The sequence below is a fragment of the Pseudopodoces humilis genome, chromosome 4, assembly GCF_049639895.1.
Source record: "Pseudopodoces humilis isolate 2021_Gansu_Grassland_sample_001 chromosome 4, ASM4963989v1, whole genome shotgun sequence".
Lineage (NCBI taxonomy): Eukaryota > Metazoa > Chordata > Aves > Passeriformes > Paridae > Pseudopodoces > Pseudopodoces humilis.
This window is the reverse complement of record NC_142203.1, coordinates 23883531-23902785: the sequence shown is the minus strand read 5'-3', so window position 1 is coordinate 23902785 and position 19255 is coordinate 23883531. Positions and strand designations below refer to the sequence as shown.

At 42.7% G+C, this 19255-nt stretch overlaps 1 protein-coding gene across 3 annotated transcripts in view; it reads right to left on the bottom strand.

The window, feature by feature from the left end:
* The window catches only part of TRIM36 (tripartite motif containing 36), a 36443-nt gene extending 17188 nt beyond the window's left edge, over window positions 1-19255 (bottom strand). For 2 of the 3 annotated variants that reach the window (XM_014257079.2, XM_088054487.1), the window contains exons 1-3: window positions 19191-19255; window positions 8935-9169; window positions 1333-1658 (exon numbers count right to left, since the gene is read on the bottom strand). In XM_014257079.2, the coding sequence (XP_014112554.1) occupies window positions 1333-1658; window positions 8935-9169; window positions 19191-19253 (624 nt within the window). In that variant the 5' untranslated portion in view covers window positions 19254-19255. Of the gene's footprint in view, window positions 1-1332; window positions 1659-8934; window positions 9170-10119; window positions 10255-19190 lie in introns of those variants that run through there. The other variant, XM_005528108.3, reaches the window with a different exon arrangement.

Below are 19255 nucleotides of genomic sequence, written 5' to 3'. Positions count from 1 at the left end.
TATTTTCAAATAGCAATGTTGCAGCTGTGAAGGTTTAGATGCCATAGAAGTTTTTAAGGAGCTGTATAGTATTTTAAAGCAAGAGCTAGAAGAAAGTATGCAAACTTTCATCTTTCTCATTTATCCAGTAGAGGGACATTTCACACAATGTGTGTGCAAGCACATTTGAAAGCATATGAAGCACTTGCACACTTTTAACTGGAATTAATGTTTTAGACTTGAGGAAAACACCACCAAGTGGACTTCTGGGTGTTCACTATCTGCCAGCTTGCTAACTTTGGAGGCTCAAATTTTTCCAGTCTCAGAAGGAAGGCACACCAGCAGTGAAGAGATTCTTACACATTGCACATTAATCAAATTTACTTAATTTAATCATAATTAATCATGACTCCTTGACCATCAGCATTTCTGGCACCTGTGGGACCCCCAGCAAGGAGGCACAGGCACACAGCATTTGCTGGGACACTAAGGCCATTATTGTGGTCCCTGGTTAGCAAGACAGCATCTGTGGCACGTAACATCTGTGATGTAACAAATTCAATAAGGCACTGCCATGTATTGCATCACTCTCAGCATGTGACATAAAGGTACTTTTTGTTATCACTGTTCTGTCTGCATACAGCAACAGCAGCACCAGTGTGTTGTAAAGTAGAAACTTTGCCGTAACATTTTTATCTCTTCTGCTATAGATAAAAAAAAATATGGTGTAATAACAACGGAGACCTTAACTCCATCTTTTGCTCTTGTTAGACACAAGGAGGGAGAGAAAGAAGATGCTTGGTGATGGATCAAGTTCAAGCACAAAGCGTCCAATGGGGATGTGCCTAAAGGGGGCATGGAAGAGGCCAGGTTTATTGGGGTTTTTAATTTAAAGCACATAGGCCTCCTCCCCAGGCAGTGCCATTCTAGATGTTCAAGAGCAAGGTGCCAATAACACCAAGGGTGTGGATACAATCCCTGTATGAACTATTCACTTAAAAGCTGACTTGATGATCCTTGTGGGTCCTTTCCAACTTAGAATATTCTGTGATCATGAAGCCTTAAGAAAACAAAAAAAAGGAAAGAAAGAAAGACTCAAATCACAAGTAACACAATCCATTCCACGAAGTAAAAAACCTTATTTTTACTGGACTCTTCAACTATGTTCTCAATGTCCCCTTCAATGACAATACTTGAACATCAGCAAGGAGCAAAAGCTTGTGGTTCACTTGATGAATAACAGCAATGGACAAAAAAGCAATCACGGTCCTAAGAAGCAACCCTCATTGCAGATGTGTCTACAGCTACCAGAGGATGTGGCAAACCAAATTCTGTAAGGTACAGTATACTTACCTTGGGTCTGAAGTTGGTGGTTGGTCCTACATACTCATGCTGGGCTTTCACAGTTCCCCAAGGATGGTGTATTTTGAAACATTCATTGCAATAGCTTGCACTGCAGTCCATGCAGCTCTTTGTGGACTCCTGAGGTGGAGGTTTGCAGAAATCACACATAATAGCAATAGCTGCCCTGGCTGCCTGTCTGTATCTCTCCACAATGGTTTCCAAGGTGAAGTTGCGAAATAAGCCATTGATGCCACGCTCTCCGAGATCAATATCCCGCTGGCAACTCGGACAAGGAAACAGAGTCGATCTAGGAGTCAGTGAATTGCGTTTTCTGCCTGTGTAGACACCAAAACCCAATTTAGCATGAGCACAAACCAAACCGGTTTAGATTTTAAAAGCAGCACAGGAATTTACGAACCAATTCCAGACGGTAGCACATTGTTCAAACCAGTACAACACCAATTCATATGCAATTTGCCAAGCCAAAGACAATAACAATTGCCCTGACAAGGTAGTGTAACCTCTGACTCCAAGGGACATTACAAACTACTACTCTAAAGCTTAATTTTATGTTAAATTTAGCTCTTCCAATTCCATCTTCTTTATCTAGTTTTGGATGCACTCAAGATGTAACCTTTTGAAACAATAAACAAAAAACCTCATGGAAGCCAAGCCTCATGGTTTTAGACTAACTGGTTACCCATAGAGAGAGCTTCCTAATATATTGAAGTGAAAGATGCTTACTCCCAGAGCAATAGAAATATATAGCCAACCTTGAGCTCCCTGAAGTTTGCTTTAGTTGAGTACAAACTTACTTTACTCATCTCAAGTGGCAACATAAAAACCAGGAAAACAAGGGAACGGTCTGATGTCTCAGCCAAATCATTTAGACAAAAAATGCTGAGGCTGACTTGGCCCCTCCTGAAAGGCCTCAATAAAGGGGGCTGCTAAATAATCCCTGCACATCAGAGGGGAATCTGAAGTAGTTATATCCGAGAGGTTACTGTATCCTCAACTGAGGGGCCACAGATCTCCACAGGGATCTGTTAAACAGTGTACATCTATCTTTATTAACTTCTAAAGGGGGAACTGCAGCGATGCTGCACTCCTACCAAATAGCTACACAAATTTCCCCCTCTCTCCAAAATAAAATCACAGGCTCAAGAACAGCCACTACCTTAAGAAGCCTTTTGAGTCTGTTAAGGAGATGGCTCACACAGACTCAGAGGTTCACAGGTAATATTCCTGAGGTTATCAAACCAGGAGTGCATCCCATCTCACTCAAGAACCCACAGGCTGCAAGTACCAGAAAGAATCCTTTATGTATTTCAAAAGCAGGCTAAGTCAATCTTTAGGCTTAACTTGTATCCTCTCAGCTTCCCCTTACAAAGAAACAAAAAAGAACATCTTCTGTAGTACTGGTGCATTGTTTTAAGTTCTCTTTAAGAGCATTGCATATTGGTATAACTAACTGTCCTGATTTCATCTGGGTTAGAGATAATTTTCTTAGTAGCTGGTACAGTGCTGTGGTTTGGATTCAGTATGAGGTGTTTTTGGTGTTTTGGCTGTTGCTAAGTAGTGCCTACCCTAAATCCAGGACTTTCCAGTTTTCCATGCTTCACCAGAGAGCAGGTGCATGAAAAGCCAGGAGGGAGAACAGCCAGGACAGCTGACCCAAATGGCCAAAGGGATATTCCATACCATAGAATGTCAGGACCAGGATATAAACTAGGGACCGTCAAGTGCAACAGGGTGGGCACTGTGTGAACAATTGTATTGGGAATCACTTGTTTCTCTTGGATTTTATTCCTCTCTCTCTTTTGTACTATTATTATTATTATTCCTCCAATATATAATTAACTCTATTCCAGCTGAAACTAGGACACTAACAAATTTGTAAATGGAGGTATGACTTAAAGTTGAATTCTTAGTGTTGAAACTGGTTCTTCTTCAGAAAGGGAAATTTGCTCTTCTCAGTATTTAATCAGTATTTTCCCATCAAAAATGCTAATGCTTTATCTCTTTCTGAAGTGTCCTATGATGCTATCCAAAATAAATTTGCCTTGGGCTCTTTTCCTATTCCTCCTTCACCTAATAATCCAAAACCTCCATTCCTATCATGCCTTTTCAAGTCTCTTCAAATAAAACACCAAACCAACCTTCCAATAAGGAATTAGTTCCCTTAAATATCTTTGAAATTTGACCTGTGGTAGTTAAGCATGAGTGTCAGCTAAGAAGTCACAATCAGAGCATGGATAAGTGTGCATGCACTGACAGTCTCCCATCCAGCTTGGTCTCATGCCTTTCTGTAAGTTCTGAGCAGAACAACTAGGCTGCATTTACAGAACAGGATGGCTGACACAAGGAATAGGTTGTGCAACTCCCTGCCTAAGGGAGCAGTGATTTTTGTCTGATTTAATATTTTTTTAGTACTTACTTGAAGTGAACAAATTACTGCACATCCTGCAGTACCTATAACTTGGCATACACAGCAACACACGCATGCAAGGCACAGCAACAACAGGGAAACACAAACTGTATTTCCAGTGTATGCTCCAAGCTAGCACTGCACACAGGAACACAGAGATATCTTCTACACAGACTTCTACAATGTCCTAGACAAAAAGATGACTTCACATGCAGTGCCATGCAGACAACAGCTACAAAAAGTGATCTTGAATACACACATTTGCTGAAACTAAGAAAATAATCATACAATGCAGCACATATCGAGACTGCCTACAAGTAGTATGCTAGAGCAGAGAGCAAACAATGACAAAGCAAGATAACACGGAAAAAAAACCATGGTGCAGTGGTCAAGTTTAAAAATACAATCTGAAATTCATATCCATTGCAATGGAGGCCTTTCATTCTGCCTGCGGTGGACCAAAATGAGATTGTCATCAAGAGCCATGCTCTGCAAAGACTGGTGACATTGTTTATGGAAAGCAATCCAGTATCAAGGAAGTCCTGTACACCTTCAGATGTCTCATCCCTTTTCATTGGCAGAACTCTGAGAGTCTAGGTTGGGGTAGTTTTCCTGTTTTAAATCCTGTAAATTTATTTGCTAAGGTTCTTGGCATGTTCTGCCACTTTAGTACTCAAAAATAAGGAAATACATTCTCTTTTTGCCCAGAGAGTGTTAAAATATTAACACTCTAGTTTGCTTTCTGCTTAGAGGATTCCTACACCCGTATTTTAGGAAGAAAGCACTGATGAAGTAATGAATTACTTTGGACACTGTCTTTCCTGTCTGTATTGTGTCCAATTTGCTGAAACTAAAGTCTTGTTATATTAAAAAAGAAGATACAAACAAACAAAAAGCACACACAAAAAAAAACCCACAGCAACAAATCCCTTGGATTTTGTAGACATATTTAGATGTGCAGCTCAGAGAAACATAGCTCCTACCCACATTCTCTTTTAAACTTTGCCATTTCAGTTTACAACAAGCAAATATGTATTTTGTAAAATATTAGAAATCATCACACAACATTTTCCACTGTGATTTGTAAACTGATTGCTCCACTTGGAATAATTTGCTCAATCAGTTACAAAAAAAAAAAAATCACAACATACACTCATGGTCGGAGTCACAAATATTACCATACAGATTGCAAAGACTCAGGTCAAAGAGCAATCTTAAGTATGTCCTTTAAAGACAATGTTTAAACATCATCTTCCCAAGGAGAGGTACCAACACTTAAAATGTTGAAAAGTCTAAGCTGCAGTGAACGGTTAGCAAAGGGATAAGACATCTTAAAGTTGTGTTTTTCAAGTAAACAGTATTAGCAGAATTCCATGGTTGTGGAAAACATGGACATTAAATGTGTGAAAGTTAAAAAAAAAAAAAAAAAAAGATTTAAAAGTCAACTGGATTCCCTTGAAAGGCTGGAATTTTTTGTTTGTTTTTTTTTAAAATAGATATTATATTGCCACCCTATAACTCAGTTAATGTTTTTGGATGGGCTTTTAGGGGGAAGGAGAAAGGGAAGGGGAAAAAGGTGTTATCAAGGGGAAGGGGTAAAGAGGGAAGGGGGAGAGAAAGAGAGAGGGGAGAGGGAAGAGGAGGGAGGGAAAGGGGAAAGGGAAATGGAAGAGGGGAGAAGGGAGAGGCCTCATAAAAGAAGCCAGCTGACCTAAAATGTTACTTTCAGATACTTTAGTTTTTCACAAATCAAAAGAGCTTTCTGCAAAAAGAGAAGACACAGACAGCTTTCCAAGAGGTCTGATGGCATTGTATGGTATCTCTGTTTCATGACACTTTCAGCCTTCAACTGAGGCAATTTAAACTTCCTCTTTCGATCAGCTGCTTTGTCCTCCACTGAGTGTGAAATTCAGATTGGTGTTTAGCTCAGTTCACATCTTTCTTGAAGGACACCATATTCCTATGGATTGCTCATGTGTCTGCCAATACTTTGGCAACAAGGAATTTAGGGACTTTTTCTCCTGTTTTTGAACAACCATTACATTAAAATAAAAACATAATCACTATTAAAAAAAGCCTGCACAGTGGCTGAGCTGCTCAGACGAGCTCAATTTTGGGAATGAGATGTAGGTAAAAGACTGTCTATCCTTCAACCTGATTGTGCCATTAGACACACCAAATATTACAAGTCTAGAAGTATAAAATGTTTTGTTTTCCTTACATACTCATGCGCTGTGATAAACTGTGAGATTCAGAACTACCTACCCATATCAACATGGTGCAAATTTCAATCTGATCTTCATCAAATTAAGCAGGCTTAGATACAACAAAGAGCCAATATTACATTCCACTCAGAAGCAGTAGTCAAACACTTCCCAAACGTAAGGAAGAAAATCCAATAATCGCATTTCATTAAAACAGCAGTTTCATTGAAACTTGAGCATGTAAACTCCTGAAAATTAAAAAGCAGGGTGTGGAGGAGGTGGTGTGGTGATTGCTGGGGTTCTGTGTGCATTTTTGTACCCACCAGTGTATCTTCAGTCATATATACACACAGAAAAAAATATAATCCAACCCTTAACTGAATTCCAGTCCAGTTGACCTTTAAATCAGTCTTGCACAGAATGAAAAGCTGTCCTTATAACTTCTTTGCTGTACCTTTGCTCACTGCAAAAGCCTTTTTGTGGACTTGACCACTGACAAAAAGCTATAAGCTAACCAACAATATTTAACTCGAGATCTAAATGCTAGACTATCTCTAGCCAACACAAGAAGTGAAGCATTTCTACCTCTGCACCCAAAAGACCTCCTCTGTGAGGCTGCGAACAATGAACAGAGAGCTGTTTAGACATCAAAAAATGAAATATACCATTGGTTTACAATGGTTCAAACCAAAAGCATCAACTCTTTTCTCTCCTGTGTCTGTTAAAATCCTGCAGGATTGAAAGGCAAGAATGTTTAATTTTCTAGCATATCAAACAACTGTAAGATTTAAACAGAACAGGAAAAGGGAGAAAGAAGGCATTGAGGGGGAGGGGCACAGGGAGAGATATTTCAAACATTTGCACAAGTGTCAACATAACCACATTACATGATTTAATTATACCAACACTATAATTACAGTAACATTAGAGATAATGGGACAGCAATAAGAAATAGCCTTCGTTTTCATGTTATATACAGCAAGATCTTGTTAATTAAAAATTATTTTAAATACAATATAAACAGAGGAGTATTTTTAAACCAACACACTGGATTTTAAGCAGCACATACACTCCATTTCAACGAGTTCTGTCTTTTTTACATTAAGATAAATTGTACTTGTAAATGCAAGCTGTGTGTGTGCAACAAACACAGAACATGACCAAATACAGACCAGCTCCCTCTGGCATACCAAGAATTTAAATGCCAACCCATTTTAAATAGATTACATTCCTTATGGAGACATCAGGGATTCTTTAAGTGGGAAAAAAAAAAAATAAAAATCCCATAATGGGAAAAAGGTGTCATATGCATTTTGAAATGTGACACTAAGGTCTTAACACTGACATGCCCTGCACAAGCCTCCCAGAAGTTCAAGTGGGTTTTTGTTATGCATGTGAGACCCCCACTTTGGATCTTCTCCTTACATTTTCTCTCTTATGGAGCTGTTTTCTTGGAAATTCCCCTACAGACCACGAAGCAAATTTAGCAAGGCAATGCACAGTGTGAGCACAAATGCAAGACAACAACTGTGCAAATGTAAATTGCAAGCTGGCAATCATTGCTGGTACCAAACTGGTCTGAGAGCAAATCTCACACTCAACATAGCAATGGAGCTATAATGCCTGCAACATTAGAAGTGAAGACAGTATGATATGAATTTAAAAATTTATTCTTTATTGCTTCCATTTCCATATGCTTTTCATTCTGCAAATTTGAACTGTCTGAGATGATAATTTTCCTGTGATGTGCGTCTGCCCAACGCTCTTTGAGGTAAGAGAGGGGAAGCTCATTATTTCCAAATCTCAACCCTCTCTTGCTACCCATCAAACAGGTCTTTAGGAAAGCAATCATCTCTCTGTTAGCAGGTCAGATGAGGAGATATATTCCCATCAGTTTGCTGAGATGATGTCAGACCACACTGGATTTAAAGATTACAACTTCTGCAACAACTTGTGTACATGTATCTCCGGATAAGGTGGTGGTGGCAGGGGGAGTACCAAGAACTAGTGGCTTTTTGCTTAACATACTGATTTGAAAGAGTACCAGTACTAACAATTCAGTACTAAATAGTACTAAATAGTTGTTTAAAAGAAGCTGGTGAAATTGCACATTTGATCTTTGAAAGCTGGGAAGGGTGAACTTTAGTAATGAGAAATGTAAGATAGAGCTTTAGAGCTTGTCTTGTTGTGCTCTTCCAGAGCACAGGGAGTGTGGTTTTACAGTGGATAATTATGTCAGAGGAAGGCCTGAAAGCCAAGATGAAGTATCTTTCAAGAAGTAAATCATGCACAAAGCACTTACAATGCATCTGTATAAAAGTAGAGCATGTCATCCATGGATTACAAAGACTGCAAGAATCTTTCTACCACAATAACACAAAGAGTACGAGGAGTCCTAAAACTAAGCACTCCTTAAATCTTCAAGCAGACTACAATGAAGGAGGCTGTTAGGGCTGTCTGCTTACAGTCATCTGTCCTTCAAATCTGCAACCGTGCAATAATCATAACCAATTAAAAAAAATTATTTACTGTATGCCTAATGAAGTGGGCAGGACAAAACTAGCTTGCAAAGTCTACACAGGCTCAGAAGGAAGTCAGAGCTACTGCACTGGGGCTGGTTGAAACCAGAGCAAGCCACTGGCAGGCAATGAAATCACCAAAATCTACATCTCCATGCTACTGAAGATGATGCTATTGCATCTCCATGCAACTGAAATACAGAAATAAACAAACACAATGGTTATAAAGATGTATAGAATGCCACAAAGACGAATCTATTATAGATGAAACAGAGTGCATTGTCCTTAAAAATATTCCCATTGTTCTTGACACAAAATGAACAAGAGTAGCACTATCCCTAAGTCGTCACTATAACCGTATCAGGGGTACCAGGAAGACATTTTACCAATGCAGACACCATTCAGCTCAAGCCAGTCTAATAATAAAATCAGGAAAACATGCACAAATTCTGATACATACCTGATCTATTAATCCTGTCAATTCTGTCCATGCTAGAAGCAGAGATTCTAATTCGAGGGCTGCTCTGATTAGAGGATTCAGAGCCTCCATCAGCAAAGGAGTCTTCAAATGCAAAAAGTATTTCTTTCACACATTTGTGACAGACATTGTGCTGGCAGGGAAGGATCAGTGGATGGGTAAACAATTCTTTGCATGCTGGGCAGATAAGCTCTCTTTCAATACCCTTAATGGCAACCTTCATGATAGAAAGAGGGAGAAACAAGTATAAGCGCAGGAAAACACAAGCCACCAAGACTTATGGCACTGCTCTATGTCACCAAACCCCAGCCCTGCAGAATAAATGCACACAGTTTTATCTGGTTTGAGGCACTTCTCTGGCTAAAACAAATCTCAATTAACATTTATGAAAGCACTGACAGCATTCATTTCAACTGAACTGAGCATAGCCACTAGGCAAACTCAGTTCATCTTTAGGTCATGTCTGCATTGCAGGGGAGGAAAGGAGGGGAGTAGTCTTAGTTCCACTCAAGGACCTAGTGAAACGAATGCAACCATACTTCTCAACAATAGGAGTCCATACGTTTAGCTTGCTCGCTGCTCATGAAGAGGGAGGAGGAAAAAACAAAAAGAAATTAAGTGTCAGACTGGTCAAACAACAGGCTTTCCTGACGTGTAATTCACGTTTAAGGGCTGAAACTGTCTTGACTTCATTAGGGTAGTAGTTCCGAGTAAGGAACATCGTTTTATTTATTTATTTATTTGTTTATACGTTTATTTACGTCTTTTATCTGTCGCACAAAGAGCCGCCTGTGGATCGGTGCGGCTCTCCAGTAATTCCGCGACCCCCGCGGCCGCCCCTGGCTGCGCGCCCCGCCAAGCGCCGGGTGTCGGGCGGGCGCAGGCGGCGCCCGGCGCCCTCCGGGAGCGCTTCCCCTCCGCGCACCGCGCCCGTCGGAGCTCCCTGCCAGCCCTGCCCGCCGTCCCGGCTGCGCTGCCAGCCGGGCAGGGACGAACCTGTCGCCGCACACCGCGGGGACTGACAGGCAGTCAGACAGACCGACAGACAGACGGACGGACAGACGGACGGACAGACAGGCACACGCCCTATGGCCCCCCGCAGCACAAGAAGACGGACGACGCAGCCCGCCCCGGCAGCCGCGCCCCGCCGGTTCCCCCCGCGCTCACCGGGCTCTCCAGCCGATCGCTCTCCATCGTCGCTACTCCTCCTCTGCCTCCTCCTCCTGCGCCGGGGCGCCCTCAGCCCGGGCGGGCGGCCGGGACGCTGACGGTGCGGCGCCCGCGGCGGCGCCCGGCGCAAAATGGCGAGCGGACGGGCGGGCGGGCGAGCGGACGGGCGGGCGGGCGCGGGGCAGCGCGGGCGGGGCGGGGCGGGCGCGGCCGCGGCAGCAGCCGCACAGCGGAGCTGTCCAGCCGCCCCCGCCGCGCAGCTCCCCGCGGGACAGCGGCTATTGCGCCGCTATTGTTTTGGTCCTTTTCTCTCGGCAAGCGGCACCGGAAATGCCGCCCGTCCCGGCGGCCGGCAGCATCGAGTGCTTTCCCGCTCAGCCCCTGCCATTGATTGCCTCCCGTGGTACCCGTGTCATAGAATCGCTGAGTTGTAGAACGGTTTGGGTTGGAAGGGACTTTGAAGATCACAAAATCACAGAATCAATCAGGTTGGAAGAGACCTCTGAGACCATCGAGTCCAATCTGTGTCCCGGAGCCATCTTCTCAACGAGACCTTGGCACTAAGTACCACGTCGAGTCTTTCTTTAAATACCTTCACCACCTCCCTGGCATTTCAACAAATTCTTTCTCATGTCCAACCTAAATCTCCCCTGACGCAGTTTAAGATAGTGTCCTCTCATCCTAAACATCTAATTCCAATCCCCTGCATTGTGGCCAGAGATGCCTTCCAGAGGAATGGATTACTCAATTCCACTTCAACTTAGCCTTACTCCAGGGATGGAGCACCCACAGCTTCTCTGGGCAACCTGTGCCAGTGTCTCACCATCCTCTCAATGAATAATTTCTTCCTAGTATCTAATCTAAACCTTGCTCTTTAAATTCATTTCCCCTTTTTACACAACCTGGCCATGTAATAACTCCCTCTCCCTTTTTTTCATAAGCCCCCCTTTAAGTACTGAAAGCCAGCAATAAGGTCTCCATTAAACCTTCTCTTCTCCATGCTCAACAGTCCCACGTCTCTCAGCCTGTTTTCACAGGAGAGGTGCTATAGCCCTCTGATCATTTTTGTGTCCACCTTTTAGGCTCATTCCAACAGATCTGTGTCAGTCTTGTGCTGATGATCCCAGACCTGGATGCAGTACTCCAGGTAGAGAGAGTAACAGCAAAGTAGAGGGGGATAATCACCTCCCTCAAGCTGCTGGCCACTCTTCTTCTGACGCAGCCCAGGACACAATTGGCTCTCTGGGCTGCAAGTGCACTCTGTTGCCTCATTTACAACTTTTCAGCCATGAGAACCCCCAAGTCCTTCTCCTCAGACTGCTCTCCATGACTTCTTGTCTCATTCTGTCCTCACATTTGGAATTGCCCCTATCCAGGTGCAGCTCCTTGCACTTGCACTTGCTGAACTTCATAAGATTCTCATGGGCCCGCTTCTCAGGTTTGTCCAGGTCCCCTGGATGGCATCCCTTCCTTCTTTTGTGTTGGCTGCACCGCTCAGCTTTGTGCCATCTGCAGATTTGCTCAGGGTGCCCTGGATCTCACTGTCCATGCCATTTATAAAGATACAGAAGAGCACCAGTACCAAGAGAGAACCCTGAGGAAAACCGCTCATCACTGGCCTTCACCTGGATACAGAGCCATTGACCACAGCTCTCTGGCCAATTCCTTATCCACTGAATCCATCAATCAAATCCGTGTGTCTCCAATTTGCGGATAAGGATGTTGTGTGGGACTGTGTCAAAGACCTTAGAGAAGTCACCTCTTGGTCTTCCCTTGTCAACTTTTGCTGTCACCCCATCGCAGAAGGTGACCTGTTTGGTCAGGCACAATTTGCCCTTATTGAAGCTGTGCTGGCTGTCTCAGACCACCTCCTTGTTTCTCATGTGCCTTAGCATTTTTCCATGAGGATCTGTTCCATGGTCTTCCCAGGCACCAAGGAAAGGCTCACAAGCCTGTAATTCCCCAGACTTTCCTTCATCCCCTAATTAAAAATAGATATGGTGTTCCCCTTTTCCAATCGCTGGGGACTTAGCCTGACTGCCATGGGCTCTCAAATATCATGCAGGAGGCATGCACCAGACAGCTTTTGTGGCACCTAGGATTAAAAAGGGGTGGGGAAGTGGTTATGACTGCCAGCACCTCCTACCCTTCTCTTACAGCATGTTTCCATTGGAAAAGGTAAAATACCCTTTTCACCATCCACCAGAACAAACAAAAAATACTTTTAAATTTCCAGCACCTCCAGGTTTTGGCAAGGGTGTGGACACAGCCATTGCAGTGGCAATAGTTCACACAGCATTAGGCTAAGGGAGAAAGAACACCAGTTAGCAAGCTTGAAGTGAAAGCATGCACTGTCCTCACATTACACCGCAGAAGGAAGTTTAGTTAATTAAAATACGTGAAGCCTGGGTTATATGAATGATGAAATGCTGTCAGTTTGACAAACACTAAATTTGACCTACTTGCCTATTTAAAGAAAAACATCAGGATAAGAAGTTCCCTTTTCACCTCAAAACTACTTTTTGTAAGAGTCAATAAAACAAACACAGTTGAAATGCCTTACTTGGGCATTATTTACACCTGGTTTTCAGTGGCCCAGATGTGAAACTTGAATGGAAATTTACCCTCAGAAATCAAGAAGACAGAGGCGATTTGTTACATGTCCAGTACAACGAAGAAGAACATTCTACAGAAAACTTATAAAGATATTAATTAGCATTTACTTTAGTAACCAGTGTCATAAAAATACAGAGTGCTCTGCTTGAAATTATTCTGATAATGCCCGTAAATGTACAGTATGTGTATTCAAACTGAAACATGTCACTTAATTGGGCTTGGGGAGAACAAGTTGGTAAGGTCATGTGTTGTCAGCCTTCCAGCTATGTTTTGAATAATGATTTGCAAGCCTCTGAATAAGTATATTATCTCTTACTGATGTCTACTATTCCTCAGCTTTCCTGATTCCAGCTTTCCTTACAGGCAGGCAGCTTTTAATAAGCACTTGTCTGCACTAGCACACTACCCACCATAGACACTGGCCTGTGGTTGATGCAGGGCCAGATAAACTATCAGCCTCAGACTAGAACAAAGACACCTTGGCTCTAAAGCTGCCTTTGAAACAGTAAGAAGCGATGTTGGTGGCTCAGCAAGGAAAACCATTCTGTGCTCCATGGCAGAGGTGTGGATACCAGGGCAGGTGGGTGTTAATAGCAGACAGAGACCACACATTTTCCCCTGTCCTCCTGAAGTTTTCAATGGACCGCAGCACCAGCTACCGTTACTGCCCAGACTTGTGAATTATTCTTTGTTCAATTTCTTAATAGATTGTTTGTGTACCTGTTTGCTCTGGTTTAAGGGTAGTTTAGAGCAAGGTTTTAATTACCAACTCCATCACATTAAGATGTTACATGGAAGAAAATGTCTTTGAAGGCCTCCAAAGGACAAAACTCACTCTTCTGCTCTCACACATTTTTAGTAGCCTTTTGACCCTCTCCTGACCCAGGACTACTAAATTTGCAGTACCAAGATTCTCATTAGCCTCAGGTACCATGAGGAAAAAGCAATAGCTATGCTTTTTATAATAATTGACACATTAAAAAGGTTAAAAGGTTAGTAAGATCAGTGTGACTACAGAAGTCAGACCTACTCTTATGTTTTGTTTCCAGCCAAAGATGAGCATCAATTGGACACTTGTTCTGCTCACAAGGGACTCTTTTTTGCATGGAGTAATACCTGGGTAGTGTTTAAGTAGCTCTACATATCCTTCAAAATTCACCCTTGTTGCCTCTGCAGACAGGATCTGACCAGGGGTTACAGCATACCCTGCACTCCCAAAACAGCAGCAGAAAACAGAAACTAGGATGGGTAGGCATTGCCATCCTATTTTCCCACCTACCTCAGGTTAAATATGCTTGTTAATTTAATGATTGTTATTCAGAAATTTCCCAAGTGCTCATTTACATTAACTATCCAGTTAATTTCAAGAAGGATGCAGCACTGTTTTCTAACAAACTGTAAAAATCCTACACTTCTTAAACAGTGCAGATGCAGTTCTACTGCAGGAAAAAACACAAGCGTGTCCCAAAGCACCAAGAAGGTTCTGCCAACACCTTCCCTGCCTTCAGTAGGTCCTCAGACCCAAGCTTTTCAAGGCATTTATTTGCATGCTGTTTTTGCAAACACGGCTTGCTACTGAGTCAGTTTCCTTCTGGTCTGCCTTCCTCTGACTGAAAATATTAGAACCAATCCATCAAAGTGGAGATATGCAGGATGAGAACAGACTTTTTCCTGAGCTAGTATGACTGACTTGAGGACTGAGCTAGCACACAGATTTTTTTCTCCCTGCACAGTGTGTTTTCTTCCAGGATGAATTCAGAGAGGTATTAGCCCTCATCCCGCTCTCTGTAAATTGTCAGTGATGCAATTTTTTTTTTCTACTTAGTTCTGAGCAGTTGAACCTAATGAAGATGACTTCTATCCACAGGATTTTCCCAGTCATACAGGCTGAAAGATATATTGTCCCCACAGTAATAGGGCAGGAATTTATGCTGCCTGAGAGAAATGTGCCTGTTTTGGCTCAGAAATAGAGGCTCAGTTTTGTCTTCACAATGGCTACCCTTCAACTGTGTGACCCTGAGGAGCTAGCAAGGATCTTTAGAACCTTGGGTGTTTCAAAGTGAACATAACTATGGCTTGAGGATCTCATAATAAAACAAAAATATCAGTTCCTAATCCCTTGGTTCAAGGTTGTTTGTCTTCTCTGCAAAGATGTGTTATAGGCCCATTATCCTCAAGGCTGGATGGGTTTCCTAACAGATCCCATAACCTGATCAGCTGGACTGGACAAGTTCAGAAGGTCCCACGTGCCACTGCTGTGCACAGAGCACTAAGTCAATAAAGACTGCACTTATTGAACTGCCAGAATACTGGGTCTGAAATTAACTTTGGGTAGGATTTGTAGCTTGCATGTCTCAAAGTGTGCTAAACTGGTTCAGTGTGTCTTTACTTTTTAACTGACTGCCACATGTACAGTACTCCAGTACAGTTCCAGGACACTTGGAATGCAGCAGAGGATCCAAGGAGCAGCTACATATAGTCCACACAGAGGACTCTGCTCTTTCCCTCCACAGACTGTAATCACTTGCCAAGAAAAAGAAAGAATTCTAATCAAAAACTTCCCAAAAATACAAGAACATTCAAATCAAAATATCTTCCAGCTCTGAATTGAGAGAGAGTCCTACCTCTAAATTTTTACTATTTAGCAGAAAGAAAATGTAAGATTATTTTGAAAAGGATCTAGAATATAAGCCATTTACATGAAAACAAACAAACCACCCAACAAATTTACAAGAAACAAGTCACAGGTTCAGTGTTTGTCATAAAAATATGACACAATAAAAAGTACAGTACACATGGAACACATGGGGAGCTTCTCTCCTTCACATCAGAATGTGGATAGCCCTGTCACAGAAGACAAAGCTGGCAGCTCACCCTTGCCATGTCACAACCCATGTGCTTCTAGGTGCTTCAGGGAAACTGTGGGAGTGATGAGGACATGTCTGAGATGTGGAAACACACCTTTGTCACACAGGCAGACTAACCCAGCCAAGTAACTGATTAAAAGCTGTGTAGACAAATTGGCATTTAACTGCTCTTGACTGCTAGATTTCAAACTCAGACCCCTCTGAAGTACCTAACTTAATGCTGCTGCCTGACACTGAGCTCCAAGTTATCTTTACGTAGTCTTTCAACCAGAGTCACTTCTTTGCACAAGTACCCCTCACAATATACATAGATTCTGGCATGCTTTTTTAATACTGTGTAAATGGAAGAAAATTGCTGTAACAGGGGAATTCTCCTCATAGGGACCCAAAGCCCAAAGAAGCACTTTTCCTGCACATAAGCAAGAAATATGTAAAGCCTTATCTTCTTTAGCATGAGGAGCAGAGCTCCATTTTGGCTGAGTCAGGCAGCCCAGAGTCACCTGCCAGCCACCAAAGCCAAGTGGTGCACCACAGTAAGTGCTTCTCCTCTCCAGCTCCTGACTGTGATTTCAGTTTGAACCCCTATTTATCTCTATCCCTTACTGTCACCTGGACAAAAGCTAAAATGCTACCACAAGAGAATTTTACATTAGTCATTACAGACTAATGTAAATGTAAACCAGGCAGAAGGCAGGGACAGAAATCTGCAACTGCAGGTTGCAGGTGCAAAGCATGCAGGACTTGAAATGCTCTTAGAATTATTTTTATATATTTCTCATGTTCATATGGGTTTTAGGGCTTTTTTTTAGCAGTATCTATCTCTCTAAATACTTTTCCTGGAGAATAGCTATTAAAGCTGTTCCTTATGAACCACAAACTGTCAGTTTCTGCAAACCATGTGGAGTGTAGGAATAGATGGTAAAACAATGCAAACAAGTGAGGAAAAAAAGAGACGGTGAGGGCCTTGTTTCCCTCTGAAACTCACATTGGTTTACTCACATCAGCTTATTGATTCTATGCTGCCTACAGAAAAATGCTCAAAAATGGTTTAACAAAACACATGGCAAGTATTAGTATCATTTAGCCTGTAAGATATGATTGTTTCTTATAGCATCTAAAAATTCTTTGAAGTTAAAACTACAAGTGAACCATATGCATTTCAAAAAAAGAAAACATACACCTATGAAAGTAACACAATTTGAGCTGGAATTTGGGTGAATAACTGCTGTAGGGGTGTGTGTGTTTTGACTACTGCAAAAGTAAACTTACAGGGAATAATTTGGGGGAGGGGTGGGGAAGAGGAATGGTTGGAAGAAGCCTGAGACCTTTTTTGGGATAATACATCATTCTGGGACAGATAAGTGTTCTTTCTGTGGTCTGAACTGAGATTTCAGAGTCCTGAAAGAAGGTCATACAATCTCCTTCTGCACCAGTGCCTCTGATACAAAATGCAGTTAGTTGCTAATCTGTCTCTCAGGGGTATTTCAGATTTCTCAGATGCTACTGTGACATTTGTGACAGGTGCCATGGAGGCCCAGAATATCTCAGAGAGTATTGTAGTGAGCCTAAACAGATGTTGTGGATATATGGATTACACAAGGATAGTTTTATTGGAACTAAAAGTGCTACATGCATCTTTCTGTTCTAGGTACTCTGTGCAAGTTGTATGTGTGAAGGGGAGTCACAGGAGAATAATGAGTACAGATCATTAAAAGAGATAACAGGTTTTTGAAGTGACATTCCCCTGGGGAAAAGTGATATATAATGATTTGCCCTGTTTGAGAGGTCTGACGGAGGTTGCCAGCTAAGTGGAAAAACAACAACATGTTTGCCAAAAGGGGTCATGTGCCCAGGTTTCAAGAGCTGATGCATCGTACCTGCAAGGACCCTGCATATTGAGAGGTGAGTGTGCAAGTGTAAAGTATTCTTATTGCATCCTGATTTTCTAATAGGTCTTTGTTCAGTTGAAAGCCAGATGCTCAGCAGTTAACTCAGAGAATGTTAATGCTTCCAGGCTTTATTGCAAAAGGTTTATTGATGAGGAAAAATGGGAACAGGAAAACTGGTGTGCTGGAACGTCAAAGTAGAAATACCCTGACCCCAAGCAAATACAGTTTACCATGCAGAAGAGTGCTTTTGCTGGCATGATTTATGTCATCTGAGAAAGCAGTTTAATTATCCCAGCAGAACACCTCCAAGCTGCTGGATAACATCAATAAATTACAAAGAGGCTGTAATCTAAAACCTTGGTCTGAAGGTCCAAAAAATGCAAAAGGAAAATATGGAGAGCAAGAGGTCTCAGAGCAGGGTGTTGGAGAAGCTCAGGCAGTGATCACCACCATGGTAAGTCTGTGGCAGTCACACAACTGGTACTGCTCTGCTTTTCTTCATGTACATCAAGTGTCTGTGATGATGGGACTTGGCAGTGTCACTGTCTATCTATAAACAACAGCACTGTTTGTAATAAACATGCATATTTCACACTACTGTGCCAACTCTGCTGTCTATTGAGCCATATGCTCTTGCAGAGGGCATCTGAATTAAGTACAAACTGCTTAACTGTGTCACAAGGGACAGATGTAGCACCCTATTACAGAGACATTTCAGGCACAAGGAATTTCTGGCCTGAAACGCTTCATGATTTTGTTTGGTGTGTAAAATGGACAGAACAAGATTTGCTTTTTGCTTTAAAGCCCTGGCATGATTACTCCCAGGCAAGGAGAAGCAGAAAAATCACACAGGAAACTCCTCATTCACCTGCTATAAAGGTTTTTCCAGAACTTCTAGAAGACAGAGTGGAGGAGAGGGAGGGGGAGAAAGATGTGCACAAACAACTGTCTGTGAAGGCAGCCTTGGGAGATTTGCTGGAAAGTCATCAGGATGAGTCTGGAACAAGTAGTTTTTCCAATAGCACCATTATTTGCCACATACATTTTTAAGTTAAAAAATACTGTGCTTCATTTTTTTTTTTTTTTAAAAAAAAGACCACACCTGAATCTTTGGTGCTCCCTGGTTTTCACACATAGCAGCTCAGCAGTACAAGAAGTTGGATTCCCTCCTTTTTTTTTTTCTTTTTTTTTTTTTCCCTACGAAATGCGCACGCAAGTTTTCCTCAAAATACTTGCCTTAAAAAACTCTGAGTCGGTGCCTGGGGGAGAGGGTTCCCTCTCCAGCCTTGCCGGCAGAGGGTGGCTAGCAGCAGCCCCCCGGGCAGGGACCATCCCATTCCCGCTCTGGAGCGGGGCATTCCGCCGCACACGGGGCAGGAGCAGGAGCAGGAGCAGGAGCAGGAGCAGGAGAGGAGCAAGAGCAGAAGCAGGAGCAGGAGCAGGGCTGCAAACGCGACAGATGCCCGTCCAGCTGTGCTGGGCTGAGGGACACATCGCATGGACATTATATTTTAACTTTTTCACCCCGTAGCATCGGAAGTGTGAGGCAAACACCCAGTAGAACCTCCAGAGTACATTAGCAGTAAAGACGAGTCATTCGCGCCACCACATTCCCCTAAGAAACCGGACTTACAAAAGCCCCTTGCCATCTCCCCCCGCGGTGTCCCGGGGCTGCCGGGCTGCTCGCCGTCCCTACCTTGTCCCGCTTCAGCAGGTCCAAGATGTAGCCGAAGCGGGCGCTGTCCGCGGCTGCCTCCATGG